This window comes from Pseudochaenichthys georgianus, chromosome 15, assembly GCF_902827115.2.
Source record: "Pseudochaenichthys georgianus chromosome 15, fPseGeo1.2, whole genome shotgun sequence".
In the NCBI taxonomy this organism is placed as follows: Eukaryota; Metazoa; Chordata; class Actinopteri; order Perciformes; family Channichthyidae; genus Pseudochaenichthys; species Pseudochaenichthys georgianus.
In genome coordinates, this window is record NC_047517.1 from 28,439,516 (window position 1) to 28,457,575 (window position 18,060).

At 44.7% G+C, this 18,060-nt stretch overlaps 1 protein-coding gene across 5 annotated transcripts in view; it reads left to right on the forward strand.

Annotated features, from left to right (window-relative positions):
• The window catches only part of LOC117460144 (transcription factor COE3), a 67,101-nt gene that overhangs the window by 43,253 nt on the left and 5,788 nt on the right, over window positions 1-18,060 (forward strand). For 3 of the 5 annotated variants that reach the window (XM_034101396.2, XM_034101398.2, XM_034101400.2), the window contains exons 9-11: window positions 2,768-2,901; window positions 3,049-3,175; window positions 14,022-14,110. In XM_034101396.2, the coding sequence (XP_033957287.1) occupies window positions 2,768-2,901; window positions 3,049-3,175; window positions 14,022-14,110 (350 nt within the window). The remainder of the gene's footprint in view (window positions 1-2,767; window positions 2,902-3,048; window positions 3,176-14,021; window positions 14,111-18,060) is intronic. The other 2 variants (XM_034101397.2, XM_034101399.2) reach the window with 1 other exon arrangement.

Here is an 18,060-nt window from a genome sequence, read left to right on the forward strand (position 1 = left end):
GCTGCCCCCTATTGGCCCACACACGGGATAGCCTGTGTGTGACAGACTGAATCTCACCATGTGACATTTTGGTTCACTTGTGTGTACTGTCACACAACAAGGATATTATGCATTCAGACACGAATGTGCTTTGTGGCTGCCTGTCACTCACACATGTATAGATTCAGGCTCAAAGGTGCATAAACATGCTCACAAATAGCCGGGTCTTTCACACACAGCGTCACCCCCCACACATGCAGACACACACGAACAGCACAGCACCGACGCACACAGACGCTTTCTCTCACTCACACTCACACATACACACACACACACGTTCCTCAGCTCAGTTCCACCATTATAGAGCCCCAGACAATATAGGAGACTCAGCACAGAGCCTGCAGCGCCTGCCTCATTTGCATGCCAAGTGGCTGTAATGCTGTTAGGGTTTATGCAATAAAGACAAGTGAATCCAGACTGCTGGGCCTAAGAGGAAGAAAGAGAGGGAAAAAAGAAGGAAGGGGGAAAAGGGATAGAAGGAAAGGAGAAAGAGAAGGAGAGAGAATGAGAGAGAGAGGTTAAGAGTGAGTGAGAGGCAGAGGGAGAGAGAGACACAGAGAGAGAGAGAGTCAAAGGGAACAGATGGCCCAGGGAGAGGTAAAAGGTATAATCCCATCAGCTGCACTATCAACCGACCATCTGGACATCCCACAGCACAATTACAACACATTTCAGCAGGCAGAACAAAGGACGGCTTCGCGGGGCCACATCAGACCTGTTTGAGTGTCACAATACTAGAGCTGAGACCTCCTCCGCTCAGATCTCAGATCAGTTTTGACGTCCTCTACGGCTAGCCCTAACCACCGAGGAGAAAGATTAGGGAGGATCACAGATCGGCTGCCCGAGGTCATTACACAGAAAAGTGGATCTTGAAGTAAATTCAAGCACACAGACCAAATTGATAGGGTAACAACTCAGCAGACCAGAATAAACAAAAACAAGCTATGACATATGAGATTGAATTTCCACTACTGTAGCGCAAAGTTTGCAAAGACTTAGTGACGCAACGGCAAGCCGGCTCTTTGCATCCTCATCCGTCCACTCCTCATGATGCCTATCATCTGCTGAGGGGGCATTGTGCGTGTCTGTCATCAGATCGCCTGCACTGACTGTGTAATCCACTTCGCCACGGTCCCCATTCAGCACATGCTCCCCTCTATGTCTGTGCATTGAGACATATGCAAATTTTGAGGCAGAAGGGTGGACGGCTTAGGGCCTCAGTCGCTGCCTCTCCATGGGTCCTTCTGTGTGTGGGTGGGGGCACTGGGATTTCCGAGATGGTGCGCCTGTGTTTGTGTGTGTGCGTGTGTGCATGATTGTGTATGCCTGTCGTAGGTTTCAGGCTCCAGCTGCCCCCCAACAGTCGCCGTCACCATCAGGCACTTTTTCTTTCCTCCTCCTCCTTCCTGCCCCCCCTCTCTCTCATCCCCAAAGTCAATTTGTTTACAGTAATTTTGAAGGGTGAATTATTTGCTGTAATCGTCCGCACTGATGAAGGTCAGGCCCTTAGAGGGGGCCCAGCATGCCCATAGAGGGTTGGTCCTCTTTCAGACGCTCCGCTTCGCAATTAAGGAAAGCAAATGTCACTCCTCCAGGCCTCACAAATGAAAATCTGTACGAGGTGATTAGCATGAAGTCAACAGCGCCTGTTAAAGTCAGATTCCCTGTAGTACCAATGTGTGTGTGTGCACTTTATGGGCAGTGAGAGAGAGCAAACATGACCTGAACAGACCCAACAGCAAGGCAAACAAAGGGAGATGTCTTGTCGGAGGTGATCCATACAACAATGGCCGACTGTGATTTACTTACTGGATAGAAAGGATAATAGAGGTTTAGAAGTGAGCTTGTAAAGAAAGAGAGAACTTGCTGAAATAGTTACTCACATTTTGACGAGTAGAAAAAAACATTCACAATTCATAGTGTATTAAAAGATATTGATGGAAATAGATTAAATGTGATATTGCTATTTTATGGCTAGCTGTCATGCTATTTCTGTTGTAAACACGGTGTTGTGCTGAACACCATATTAAGGTAATGCATCAAATGACAGTGAATGCGAGGCACCAGATCACTCAAATTAGATTATAATAACAACCCGGACTGTTGATGAATGGCAGCGCTACGTAGCAGAAGTCATGCCAGATGAAAAGCATTGTAATAAACAATATGAAATGGATTGAATCGATCACAAAAAGAAAGAAAAAAAAACACAATCTGAATAATTCACGAGTGCATTTCACGTTATGAAACCTGAAGCTACACTCAGTGTGCCTTCACTGTACTGCATATGCAGACAAAGGTAATGAAATAACATGAACCAGCAAAGCTTTAGCTTGTCATTTCCACTATAACAGCCCGTATTCTTGACTCATTTAACATCTGTTCAACTTTGAAATGTTACTGTACATGCGGGTGCATGCTTAATCAATTCTGATGGCTACATTTGCCCTGACACATAATTTGCTCCATCAAATCATTTTCCTGGCGAGCCCGGCATTTAGCCTTTGTGAAGTGGACCATTTGAAGGGTCTGCTTAACTACACCACTCCAGCGCGCTGATAAATGGTTTTGATTCTCATGCCTTAAAGGACAAATCCATCATTTCTTTTCCAGCGGCAATTTCCATGATACGTCTTTGTGAGAGAGACATGGAGGTGATGGCGTAATGTGTCTGTACAGAAAGAATCTCAGGTGCTGAATTGGCTCTTTCTCTTTTGTCTTGGATAAGCAGCCACCCCGTGCATCAAAGCTATCAGCCCGAGTGAAGGATGGACCACTGGAGGAGCCACTGTCATCATCATAGGGGACAACTTCTTTGATGGCCTACAAGTCGTGTTTGGCACCATGCTCGTATGGAGCGAGGTATGATGGAGATTTTGTTATAGATTTGATTTAAATTCAATCATAGTTAGAAATGAACTACTTTTATTTCACTTGTTCACCCTGTATTGTAACAGCACTCTGTGGTTTGGGCTCATTATTTATTTGTCTGTTTCCTGTGTAATACAGCTGATAACTCCCCACGCCATCCGTGTCCAGACTCCACCTCGGCACATCCCTGGTGTCGTGGAAGTCACGCTGTCCTACAAGTCCAAGCAGTTCTGCAAAGGTGCCCCTGGGAGATTTGTCTATACTGGTAAGTCAAAAAACCTTACACTAGCTCTTTTCTACAGAATTCTCTTGTACCCCCCCCCCCCCCCCCCCCCCCCCCCTCTCCATCTGTCTGGATCTGGATGGAGCCCTCAGCCCCGAGTCCTAATAATGAACTAACCAGGGCCCCGCTTGCTGAATGTTAAAAGTGTGAGATCTGCACTGCTAGGGAAAAGGTGTTTCGTGGAGGGGCTCCTACAAGTGCAACTCGATCCCCCTCTGACCTGCCATCATACGAGGGCGCTGCCAAGCTCTGTTAGACTCAAGCTGTCAGGATATCTCATTCTGCCAATTCTCTTTATCTGCCTGTACTGAGACAGATAATGCTTTCTGCTAATTGGTTGATTTTGTAAAGCAAAATATGGTTTCATTTTTTTATGAATCAGATTAGAAAAGCAATATCCACGTTAAGTGCACGAGTGTGCCTGAAAGTTATTCTCATGTGTGTTGAATATGAATTCATGGGAGAGAAGGAGACGAGAGAGTGTGTGAGGCGGAAAGGGTGTGTATGTCACACTATAAGTAAGGGATCTGATTATCTTGGCTAACAGAAGGAAGTGGTGGTCTTATCTGTCATCATTGGCGAGGAGACAGAGGTTGCGGGGGTCGGAGCCTGTCTGACCTGGAAGCCTCTGTCTGTTCTAACTCTGATGGGCAGAATGAAACAGGGGGAACAGCGTCAAAGCACTCTCACTTCCCCCAGGCCTCCAGCACAGCCCTGGCCTTGAGCGCAGCAGAATTGCAAAGTGTGGGACTGGACCCGCAGCCCCCCCACACCCTCCCCATCGGAAACCCCCATCCAGACCCCTCCATCCTGGGGCAGCTGTTTCTCATCAAGTCCCCCCTCTCTCGCTCCCCAAAAACCACCTCTACCACCCCCAGCCATCCGTCCCCTTCTCCTCCAACCGTGCAGTCTGGCCTAGCTCTCCTGCATTTAACCTCCCTAGCAGGAGCGGAGCAGAGGCCAACAAGGCACCAGGATAATGAAACAGGAGTGTAGTGTGGCTGCGTAAGTGTGTGTGTGTCTGTTTGCGGGAGCGCGTGAGAGCGAACGAGAGGAAAAAAAAGTGTGTGCGTGAGTGCGTGTGTACATGTGTTACTGCACAGCCCTGAGAAGGTGTATAAGTTAAGACATTAATGGCTTCTATAGCACCCTGGTGAAAGTGCCAGGTCCCTTAAGAACAGACCCCATTAGTCACAGAGGCTAAGCGGATTGGGATGATTACCATCAGGTTTTACTGGGGAAACGTGTCCCCTTCTCTCTATCTTTGTTGATTTTTCAACCCCCCCCCGCCCCATCCCATTCTTCCTCTCTGTCTTCCCTGGGTTCCTACTCACTTCCAGTTAGTATAAAGATACAATTACCCCTGGAGGCAATGGTGGTACAATTGATTAGTGCGCTGAATTAAAAGAGAAAGTCACGAATAGACAGGTCCGGCTCCTCTGCTCTGCTATTCCCTGTGAGGCTCGCCCTGATTGGACAAAGGTTGACGCTTGAGAGAAAGAGACCGTTAAAGAGAGCCGAATGCATAACGCTACAATTAGGTACCACTGATTCCATATGTGCTGTGATTGCTAGGTGAGAGGATGTTAGCTACTTCTGTCTGACATTAAGATGTGAATGGGCTGATGCATTGAGCACAAGAGAGTACATCATGTATTAAAGAGGGAAACCTTTCAAATCATAGCGTTTCTTTTCTTGAGATGGCACTTGAAAAGAAATTGCCACTACATGAGCGAGTAGGTTTGAAATGATCCGGAGTTACAATAGCAAATTACCTGGGCCTTAAAGGGCATGTAGGGCTCCAGTGCCGCCTGAAAGGCACAGTGTCATATTGGAGAGAAACATGTGCATATCAAAGGTCTAGTTATCAAAGCGAATGGCTGCAAGCGTGACTTAAGAGCACCGCTTGAGAGGAGTGCCTTTTTAGACCTTGCTTTTCATGTTGACTCTTCTTGCACCACCACCCTAATTGTGAAGATTTAACTCACTCAATTTAAGAAATTATCACACATTACCAAGAGTCAACACAGAGGAGACTGCAGCCAATTCGAAACAGCAAAGGGACACGTCCTCACTCGGGCTAGTGCCCTGGAACGGCTCCAACACTCACAATCCATTCTCAGAAAGAGAGCACCCTGTAATGTATGTCAAATAATCCTGTTGGCATTGACTATTGAACGTTTGACACACTAATGAGACAAATAGACATACTATATAAAACTTTAGCAGGCTGTAGTTTACTGACTGCTTCAAGGAGCCTATATTTGCACTTTAATTGGCACCCTTTTAGAGAAAAGACATGTTGGCTTTTTATTTTATTGTCTAATACCTTTTTTCCCTTCTAACAAAATGTTGTCCCTTGGAGCTTGCTAGCGTGTCCTCTGTCTAATCCATGTATTGGTTATCCATTGGTCCAGCTGCCAGCAAGGTTGTAGGAAATCAAAAGGAGAAACTCCTGGCTGTTCCCGAGGTCAATACTTTATTATACTTTACACTTTATTAAGCACTGCAAACAGTATTTGCTGGTTTGATCAGATCATTTCTTAAACAAAACGTCTCAATTTTCCGCCTCATTTGCGGCATGCTAACCTTTTTGACTGCGTACTTAAAGTGCTGTATGAAGGAGTAAATCATAAATAAAAACTTTGAGCGTACAATTCATCCAATTTAAGCTCCTAATTGCATCAGAGCTTTTGGTTTTCTATCTTGGACAAATTTCCACGAGAGCGTCCCTCCAGGGGCGACCATGCAGGCCCTTGGTAATATGGTTCTGCAAGCAGTCCTAACACACTCAGCCTCTATTTATCCTAATCAGTGACATCCACATAACCACGATTGCTTAAAATGAACCCCTTCTGCGCCCCAGAAAACGCCCATTTACAGAGACCCCATTTGTCATGGGTAAATTGAGGGTCAGTAAACTTCGCCTGTATCCTCCAGTGGGGATCCAGGACATGCATCATAACGTTAGGAGAGAATGATTGGCGAAGGCGAGCTGTCACACATTTGTCAGGGGGAAGGGAACATTATTTGCTAATTTCCCAAGCTGGGCACTGACAGGGTGCTTCGTCTTCAGACCTTTGGTGACCAGCATGGCTTCGCAGCTATTAGTACAAGTCAAGTGTTTTTTTTCTTCTTTTTTTTTTTCCCTCACTGTAAAGCGGCAGTAATAAGAGCCACTCGTTCGACCTCACAAGAGCGGAGCACACTGGGTGAAGGATTTTGGATGGAGTAGATGCCCCATACAGTGAGCTGCTCTTGCCAGGCTGTAGTTGAGGCCAGACAGCCTTGAGGGCTGATGGATCACAAACTTTCCTCGTCAAGGTGACGCTATCGACTCCACTGCACCAAAATCTGACAAAATGGGTATGAGGCAGTCATTCATCAACATAAGGACAAAGAGGTCATGTGTGCTTCACTCAATACTGGTGGAGATCAAGAAATGTCAACCTTGTAAGGGGTGGAAAAGGAAGATGTTCATTAGTCTTAAGGTTTATTTTTAGTTAAGCCTCAACAATTTATTTATTTAAAAAAAAAAAATGCATTTCCATGTCTTCCCAAACTGAATAGGAAGACTTAACTCAGCAGATCCGACATATAAATAGTGATTTTCAGTTCTTCAAACCAAAATCAAACTCACTTCCTTTTCCACTCTTAGCAAATTGTTATGTAGTCTTGGACCCTCCTCTTCCCTAAAAAAGAATGAAATAAACAAACACAGACGCCTTTATCGCAGCACATCAGATAGGCCCTGTGCTGTTGGGCCTGTGACTCGGGCCTATCCTTACGTCTCCTCTCCACCCTGCCGTCACTTTGAAGTCCCAGACTCAGAAGCTGATCAGATGGAGAGCTTCCTTTTCATTTCCTGTCCTGCAGGGTTGGGTTTGGTACCCGGTTGGTTACTGGTCAGTGATGGGGTGTGGCCTACAGTAAAGATATGCTATAATCAAAGGCATTCAAAGAGGTTTGTAAACAAGTTTAGAGGAGGACTCACAAACACACACGAAATGCTCCATATGAGCGTTGTACATTTACAATTCCTGAGACGTTTTTTTAATCTTATTTATTCCGTTTTTTTAATTCACCCTGCAGAATGAACTGCTGTGAGTGAGGATAACATGTATAAATGTCATCGCCACAGTCAAGTTGCTTGTAACCAGTTGGCACAATAGATTTAGCATGTGTCAAAGCATGTTATCCACTAGCCATGTCCCCATACCTGCCTGTCTCATTACAACTGTGGTATTTAGCACCAGCTCCACAGGAGTGGAGCAGACACTCGTTGCCAAGTTAGATGGGCCCGGTTTGAAGGCCTTGTGAGTTTGTGTGGAGCGCGACAAGGTTCCACGGAGGAAGGTCCTTGTGTCCAATTAGAGGGCTGACGTGACACGTGCTCGCACTCCCCCACTGTCAGGCAGCTTGTCAGGTAGGCTTTGAGAAGCACACTGTGGCATTATTCCACAGCGTGTTATCAGCAAGTGACCTGTGAAATCCAGCTCCGGGAAATTGATTGAAATAAGTACTTGCAGTTGAGCATGTATTTTCCCCCATTACACCTCTCTGTGAAACATATTGTGGGTATCTTTCAAGAGAAAAATGAAAGTATGGCTGTGTTTTTTCCCCGCTCCAAGTAAGGATGGTATTCATTGATTTAATTTTAATTGGACCCACTTTTTGTCCCACAGTATCGTTAGAGGTCTGTTTTCTAATGGCTCTTACGATGGATTGTCCTCAGTAAGTCACAGCATCAGTCCTCTGCCATAGGAAAGATAGACAGAGGAAACAGGGAGGGAGGGTTCTTGATAGACGAGGATCTCTCCCCTCCTCCTTCCTCCACCCCCTCTTCTGGCCCCATTTTCAGTATGATCCACACCCAACGGGCTTTAAAAGAACTCCACACACCCCCTCCTCCTCTGCCGCATTTTGATTGAAATTCATCGGCAAGTTTATTGAGAAATGAATGAGGGAGGCAGCACGGTATTGACTTTGAGAGGAAAACACAACTCATCTTGAATGAGGGGGAAAACGCGGCCGTAATTTAGCCGTCATCGATCTGTGCCCCGTCCATGTATTGATCTTCATTTTACAATATTAATTTGCGCTTGCAATCAGCTGTGAAGGGAACCCATTTGATTTCTGTTGGCCGGTAATGTGTGAAAGTCCGCCGGCGTCCTTAGAGAAGTGGCACACATACTTTAGATGTCATCTAAGAGGATTGAACAGGTGTCTTTGGCCCTTTCTAATAATACAGCCGATATGAAGGGAGTCTGAAATTATGGATGTGCAATCTGTAACATTGCTCCCTTTTAACCGTGTTAATTACATTTTATCTGTTGCAGGAGCAATATCTGCTGGAGACTGTACCTGTCTAGATTTTTTTCATCTGTATTGGCTCAAAGTTCATGAAATTTCAATGAACATTGATCTGTCTCCATTGATTTATCCTAACTGCAGATCTTTGAAATTTTAATTTCCTGTTCATCTTGAGACTGCTGGAGATGGAATCACTCAGTGGTAACAGGCTGCAGTGGATGGAGATGATATGGTCAGTGGTAAAGCAGATGAGGTTTGCTTTGCGTGGGTTTGCTGTGGAAATTCCAATTTGGCGTGGTTTGTTTTTTCACTTTTAAAGATGGACTCTACATCTGCATGCATGTCTTCTATTTTCTCAACACTGGAACATATCTACTGTGAAGCAGCAGCATGACTTCTGCCTTCTTTGTGTGCACACTATTCAAATTGAACTCCTGCCAGTATCAACGAGAAGAGTTTTCACTCTCTAAATATCTCCAGAAGACTAGAAGCGAAACAAGGTCATTATGTGTGTTGAGGCCGTTCTGATCTGCATCCATCGAACAGACCGCAGGTGCCTAGCAGGCTTCAGTTTGACAAGTCACAAATGCAATAACACTTGAATGAACTTCTGCCTGCGCTGTTTATCTGTCTCCCCCTTTCCAACTCCCACTCCACCTCTAATTTGTGTTAAGGGGAAAGAAAAAAATAACTGCTCAATGGTGTAGGAGGAGTGGAGATAAGCTCGAAGCAGTTAAGTATAATTAGCGAAAGTAATAGCTGGCAAATGGCAACAAGGCTAGGTTTTTATCTCCTGGAAAGATAGAGTTATCGTAATAAGCTGTAATGGCTGGCAGGAATGCTAGTACTCTGTGCAAGCTTCCATTCAGCCTCATAGACTTAACAAGGAACAATTTCCCTTAAATTTACTGCTTTGCTCAAACATTTCCCCATGTTTATACCCCGATACTGTAAGTCAATACATGTGTTCAATCCACTTCCATATAGACCCAGGGCACACAGTAGTATTGCCATGTAAGCACTTCTGGCTGCCAACGTCGGCCATGTTACACTGTTCCTGTGGAGCGGTTACTCATGTCCTATTTCTAGAGAACATGGAGAAGGAGCAGCAGACCACACTCTGATGCCGCCATGTACACGCCAGCCACTCTACATTTTAAGTGAAGTGGCTAGCAGGGGCAGCTAAGGAGCTCTCAGGGAAAATGTGTTTTAGTAGCATGATGGAACGGAAAGACTAAAGCGTCAGATCAAAATAAGATTGGGAAGTGCACATTCCAGGCGGAAGAATTTCACTGAAACCCTGCCATGAACCCGCGTACGCATGCGTGATATTGAAAATTGGAATGGATATGGTCACAGCTGCACACCGAGTCATGCATTCCTTTTCTTCATATTCTGAAACATGATCATTTACTCTCTAGAGTGAGACATTTACTGAAATATTCATACAAACATATTCTAAACCTGCGTGAGGAAGGAGCAAGTTTCCTTTTTTTTATGGAAATGAGTTGCCATATTCCTTTACAATATCTCTTTTAGTTACCAGTCGTTCAATTTAAAACGTATTTGCTGTCTTATTGCTTTTGTTAAATTGTAATCATTTCTGAACTAAAACCATGGAAACAGATCTATGAACAAATATAGGTCTGCATAAGCAGCGCAGGCAGGGAACAAGATATACGCGTTGTAATTGAACAAAGCATGCAACCTGTCTAAATCTGCAAAGAAAATGAGAGAAAATGAAAATTCTATTAGTCTATAATGTTCCCTCGGCCCCCCTTCCCATGTGCTCTTCATCTCTCCTGCAAAGTATTCAAATGCAAGCCCTGCCTTAGCTCCCCGTGTCTCTTTTTCTCTAATTATCCATGAGGTCAGTAAGCAAAATGGGGAAGAAGCCAGGAGATCAATACAAATTATCCCTGAGCAAACCAGTGCTGACAGTTTGAATTGCAGCATATGTTTACCCAAAATCAGGCAATTTATCTTAATATCAGGCGAGTAATGCAGCAGGGGTGAGAGTTCACACAATCTCTCCACCTCATAATTACCCGCCTCTAAAACAGGAAAGTGGTATTGATTGGCCGCGAGCCGGGAAGCGGGCGTGACTGGAACGTGCCGGCGACCCCCCCTCTACACCAACCCTTATCATACCCCGCCTTAGCTCCCCCCCACCTTCATCGGTCCCTCCTCCCCTTCGGCTAGACTCCCCACCCAGGGCAGGATTTATGGGATGTGTGTGGAGGGTTTCATGTTTCCTTGCAGCGACTGAGACCCCTAGCAGAAGGGGTAAGAGGGACACACACACACACACACACACACACACACACACACACACACACACACACACACACACACACACACACACACACACACACACACACACACACACACACACACACACACACACACACACACACACACACACACACACACACACACACACACACACACACACACACACACACACACACACACACACACACACACACCCCACCCTTCGTTCACCATATTGTGCTGGAAGGACAGCGAGGGCCAAACTAATTCCGGCATGCAAGGGCATCTCGGAGCAGCTAGATTTGCCGCTTATATCTTTAGAAGAGAGTAAAGTTTACGACAGAGTGTGAAGCCGGAACATAATGATGTGCCAAGGATTAAAAAAAAAATACATAGGGTGAAGAGGGGACAGCTAAAGCGTGGGGGGGAAGGGGGGGTGGCTACTGTCAATGTGTGTGGTGTAAGAAAAAGTAGGAAGAGCAGCCCCAATGACTCTTGTGAAAGCTCAGCAGATGAAAGAAAATCTTTGCCTGGAAGAAAAAATGTGCGGAGCGATGCGATGAATACACACATAACACATTTATTGTCCAGATTGAATATAAGTGCTCAGTATATATCATCAGCAGCTCTTACAGGATTATTGACATTGTCTGTGTCTGTCTGCACCAGTGTACATGGTATGACTACAGAACTGTCAACTCATCAACTGACAGCACCGTTTAGCGCTAATGCAAGTCTCCATCAGCTGTCAAAAGCATTTGCATGAAATCAATAGCAGATGGCGGTCTGTGTCACCAATTTCATTACGCCGGGGTTGTTACAAAGATCATCTCCATGATAGATGAGATGGCGACATGTCGACATGTGGAGATCATGCCTGACGTTCGGACTGCGACTGCAGAACATCGAGCCATGTTTTAAATGTAAATGTGGATGTACATTCCTCCATATGTAGGCATGTAGTACTGTGTATAAACCGTAACAAACTCGGATTCAGTCTAAACTACAGGATAGGAAAGGATACTATACCCTCCACACATCATCATTCTCAGGTCCGCTTGTACAGTGGGGGCATCATTATCATTGGAAAGGCACATCAAACAGAACACCTCTCCTAACCTAGGGCTCGTCCTGTACTGTACGTCTCTCCGGCTGTGTTCCCAGCATGCCTGGCGGGTTGTGTAGGCCCCAGCTGAGGCAGAGGACAGGAGAGCGTGATGTATCACCCTGAGAGAGCCCACTGACAGCCTCTGATGATGGATGGCCTGATTATGGAGTGCTTTTTACACATACACAATTTACATCACACTGAGCAGCGGGGTCTGGCAGGGCTGCCGTGCACATTCACTCTCAGCCGGGCATGTGCATTCTCTCACACACACACACACACACACACACACACACACACACACACACACACACACACACACACACACACACACACACACACACACACACACACACACACACACACACACACACACACACACACACACACACACACACACACACACACACACACACACACACACACACACACACACACACACACACACACTATGCATGCTCCGGTGTGTGTACACATGTATGGGTCTGCCGGAGTGCATAGATAAGAAAGGGGGTGGAAATAACAAAAGAAAGGGGCAAATTCCTTGCTACAGCCTTGTCATGTACGATCAATAAGGCAGATCAATCCTTTATTAAGGAGAAGATGGCGGTCCCCCCACATTGCGAAGCGGACCTTTGTCGTTCCGGGACACATGATGATGACATGTCAAATCAGATTTCCAGCAGTGTATGTTGTGGCGGCGTGGGGTTTATTCAGGTGTGCACGTCAAATAGGGCCGTGCACCACTGTATCTGCAAGCGAGATCCTTTCTATCGATTAGCACCTCACATTGTCCATGCTTGAACACATAATTGCTCCATTTGATCACGGTCGAGCTGGCAATTACTGTATTCAGGTTTTGGCAGAAGTGGTGCATGTGTTTGTACATGACTGTATGTATGCGTGAGTGGGTGCAGTGTGTGTGTGAGCATGCTTGCATGTGTATTTAGATGAGAGGGAACAAAAGAAAAAGTGAGACACATGAATGTTCATTTTCCAGCCATGACTCCCCGGCTCGTGCTTCAGTGGCCCTGCCTGTGTGTGTGTGTGTGTGTGTGTGTGTGTGTGTGTGTGTGTGTGTGTGTGTGTGTGTGTGTGTGTGTGTGTGTGTGTGTGTGTGTGTGTGTGTGTGTGTGTGTGCGTGGGGGCGTTCGTTTGCTTTCACATTCTCTGGTGTTCAGCAGGTTCAGCGAGCTGTGCGGTGTTAATGCTGAAATTACATGCTGAGTAATGAGTGATGGGCCAAATTACAGGCTGAACAATGAATAGAGGCAGGCAGCTCTTATTAGTCTCCATAGAAAGCCATTGATTTATGAAGCGCCTTGCTTGGCGGAGTTACTCTCCTGAAAATGATATCTACATTGAGAACTGATGTTCTCTATTAAGTCGTTCCTTCCCCCTTGTACACTGCTCTCCTCCTTTCCTCCCCTCCTTCTCTCCTCTGCCCTCCCTCCCAGGTCCTCCTATGAGTGTGCACATGATTGTTTAGAATCAGGCGGAGCTGTAAGGAAGCCTTCAATTACCCATTAGGACTGTCAGACATAAAACGCCCTGCTCTCACCAAAGTCTGGGTTATGATTCATTTACTTTGTGCCTCTGATTCATCGCCTAATATGCCTCATGCCCCAGATTACTATTTGAGGGGTGGGAGAGATTAATGGCTCCATGGGATCTCCCGCCGTATTTCACGGGCCCAGTGTTGCAGTACAGTTGGTGCAGAAGGGTGAAATGACAGCAACTTACACTAGATCAATGTGTGGACAGCCTTTCACAGATTATTAAAGCTCGGTTAGATTAAAAGACCCCCGCTATGTAGTTTGCTGTAGTCAATATTCTCAAGCAGATAAAAAAGATGGGAGGGTCCCTCTGAAGGATTCTCAGACTGATGTAGGTCATCACTGCTGTTAATGGAATAACACTCAGTGACATGAGTGTCAGTTTCCATCACTTGCCCCCCTGATGTTTCATAAAACATCTCCTCACCCCTGAGGTCTCTTTGAAATTAGGCATTCTGAAATGACTTTTGCTCTGTAAACTCTAACGGATTCTCAATTAGTTTCTTCCTGGGTCAAAATTGAATCTGAAATGGTTCTAATTGTTCATCTCCCTTTTTTTTATTTTTTTTACTTTCAGCCCTGAATGAGCCAACCATCGACTATGGGTTCCAGAGGCTGCAGAAGGTTATTCCCAGACACCCCGGCGATCCTGAGAGGTTACCAAAGGTGAGTCCAGTGTCCCTGCAGCAGAGAAACACAGAACAGCAAGCAGACAGAAACAGAGCTTAGTTATAAACGCCTTAACATTCTGAAAATAAACAAAACATCATTACCATCAAGCCAAAGCACTGTGACCCCAAAACCGTAGCAGCTTTGCTCCAAATATGTGGCTTACCCACTAACCAGCATGGTAATGGTATTGGTTTTGTGTGTGGAGAGAGGCGTAAACTCTCTGTGTGGCAAAGTAGCTCAATCAGGCGTTTTCCTCTCCAGTAGTCTGTGGAGATGGTAATCTGGTCAGAAACGACGTCTGCACCCTCATTACCCCACTCATGTTTTCCTTTCATTTTCTGCAGCTCGATTTGGTTTAATCTTTTGTTTACAGAACCCTGTGCCGTAAACCCCCTCGTCTTACTGCAGCTAATAGACAAAGACTGCATGTTATTATGCTTTGGCTTTCTTATTGTTTTCTTTTGAACCTGGGTGATGGAGTTGAAAGCCACATCAGTTTTAGACGCACCGGCGTGGCACACAAATAGGCTGCCATGTTGAAAGACCTGAGCATGAACACGAAGGTGCACGTTTTATTTGTGTTGTGATTACCCTCCCCTTCAGAAACTCTTTGATTCTTTTCATTCCCTTGGATTCTTTTACTCTCTCCATTTCCTATTGATAAAATCTCTCTGTGTGTTTTCACTAATTGCCACCCTGCCAGTAATCATTTCTGTGACTGACGTTCCAGATGTGTCAAGTGTAATAATATAACTGATTACTACGTTCAAAACCCCTTGGCATGTGGTGAAGTGGGGGCCACCTCAGAGTTTTAATAATACTGTTAAACCTTTAAAGACCTTATCTATTAAATCCCAGCATGCAACACAGCAATATCATTAACGTCCAACGGACAATTTAATAAAGAACAGACTGTGTGGTAGCTATAGACGTTTGACCAAGGCAATGTGGAGAAATGGAACATCACAGCTAGTTCCTGCTTCAGTATATGAAGTGTTTCAATTAGACTCAGTCCCTGTGGAGACAGGAAACAACACCTAGACATGAAATGTTACTCTAATTTCAACTGTAAACGTAGACCAAAAGGTAAAGTACACTTACCTTTAATATCCACATGGCTTTCTCTATCTCCGCAGGCATCGCTGGTCTACACAATTTTATAAAGTCTTTGTGCAATCTCCAGAACAAAGAGAGCACCGATGTTAAACACAGCTTTATTACGGAGAAACCTTACGTCTTGCCCTGAATACAAAGCGCTGTTGGTAGTGAGACAGATTTTGACACTGAACCCAAGATTAGTTTCCTGGGCGTGCATACACTTAATATAGCACGCTCTCCCAGCCTTTGCATGAAACAATCACAGAGTGAGATGAAACCCTGCACTTCCAATAAACAACATAAATATTTGATTTGCTCTCTAATGGACCCAAATATGGGGTTCAGGGGGCATGTAAATGATCCCACCAAGTGATTCGTCATTGTTAAGCTTGCCATCTGAGGGTCAGCTCACGGGGTCAAAAGCACATTCCCAATAAAAGCGGGCTGACGCGGGCATGTACATTTGGAATGAGAACAGAAACGGCATATAGAAACAGCCATTACAGGGTGCAGGTGAGGTAGGGAGACTCTATAAAAAGAAGATAAAGCTGGAGGACGCGCGGTGTGCATTAGCAGAAAGGCAAATCGACACCAAGTCCACTCACCGCCTCCACCCCCCCTCCCATGACTTCACCCTCCAGTTGATAATATTACTGCGCTATATTGATTTCCACCAGCCTTCTCCCTGGGACCAGTAAGACACGTGGTAATTGTAAGGAGACAGAAAGCCAATATGGGAGTGCTCATGGATAGCAAGGGATGCACGCTAATATTGTTGCTACACAGAGAAAAAGGGGGGAAGCTGCCTCTGATTGAAGTTTACCTCGTAATTCTAAGACAACATCGTAGATGACAGTCTGACCCTGTGGGAGGAGTGGAGATATAAAAATTCAATGCAAAGTCCAGAGTGAATATGAAAGTAATAAGTGTGAGCAGTCAAGTGATGAGAAAGGAGATTGGTTTGCGGGCATCGCGTTAAGTGAACAGAGACTTTGGAATTCACCCTCCTTTTTAAGATCTTGTTATAAAACAATTTTCTATTCATAATATAAAAAAGACAATTTATAATACCATTTTGTGCCCTCTGGCAGTAATGGACAAATAGACTGGATATCACATTATATCACACTCAATTTCTCTCTTCTGTAACAAATTAGATTCATTATGAAATTAAAAGTGGAAACTCAATATTGTTTTATTATTAAGCTGATTGCTTTGGATTCCTTTCTTTCCTCCCAAAATGAGCATAAGCCCATTCTTTTCCAATTCTTTGTGTAATCCACAAGGAGAAAATATTACAAATGTGTTCATGTCAAGCAATTACCCATGTATTTAAATGAATCTCTCTTCCTGTGCTCTTTGAAGTACCTTCATCTAATGGCCCTATGCTTCTAAATGCATTCATTACCTCAGGCTAGAGCTAACAGAGTAATTGCCTTACAGTTTTATAATGGCATTAGCACTCCAAGCTACATAACCTAGGCCCTCTTTTATTAACTGTGATAATATAAATACAACATCCATGTTAATCTAGTGCTTGAAGAATCACAAACGAGTCCTTTTAGACCCCTTCTCCTCGTTGTTAGATATTCTTTATAACACATCATTTGTTATGGCTTCCTCTCATTTTTTTCTTGGCAATACAAAAAAAAAAAGCAGCCTTTAAATCTGAGGTGATCTGTCATCTGAGCAGCTCCATTTAAACAGTTGTTGAACACGGGACCTTTATGCTAAGCAAGGCAAACAATAGCAGAAATCTGTCACGCATTTGTCACAGAACAACAGAAATCATTTGCGGCCTTTAATTGTTTCAATTTAACATGGCGTGTTCTGATATGTCTCCATGACAAGAAAGCCAATTACACTTATGCTGGAGTAGTATTGAGATTTACATGGAAATGCCCTCAGAACACTATTCCGTGTTAATCGTATTCACAGCGTGAGCTGATATGCATGAAAGCGTCTCGTCAGAAGAAAACAAACTTCTTCCTTGATTGGGTGCAGCACTTCTCATCATCCTCGGATATGACTAGGTTGCACTTAAGCATAGCCTTGCGAGTCAGCTTGGTTAGTTAAGACACCACGCGGTAAACGACAGATTAAGGATGAGAGGCAATATCCTTTTCTCTCCTCCTTTTTCCAAGCTGTCCTTATGTCACTGCTGCAAAGTACCATATGGACAAGGAGGGAGAGGACGTTTTACAGAGAATGAAACATGGCTTGCGAACGCGACAGTCTTAATTGCTTTAATTGTTGTTTAAAATTGAGAGCCATGTAGGAGATCTTGAAATATGATAGAATAGATTATTGGTAATTATTAACTGCAGACAAAAAGAAAGAAAACCACTTTATCTTACTCAGCAAGAGAGAGAGAAATCTGTTCTGCCTGATGAGAACACATCAAGACAGCTGGTCCTCTCATTTAGTCTACCTGCCTCACGACAACCATAATTCTTTATTTGTATGCAAACTAGATGCATGCAACGTTGAGCATACACACCAATTTCAGAGGTAAATGCCCATTCTAAGAGCCACCCATCCGGTAACTTGGGGTGGATTAAGCGATATGTTTCTATAAGAGAGCATGGCATACGCTGGAAGTGGCTTCTACAGTGATTCATCTTGATAAATCAAGGGCTGTGGTAGATATGCTCCTCAGGATGAAAGGGCCCATACACACACTCCGTAAACACTACATACGCTGTGCCTTGGAAATGCAGGCCAAGTCTTGGAGGCCGCTGTTTGAAGGCGCGAAGGCTGTGTTTACATTCATTTACGGCAGCTGCCGTCTTAATCCCACACTGCTATTGCCAAGTGATGGAACACTTCAGACAAATTACCGAGGC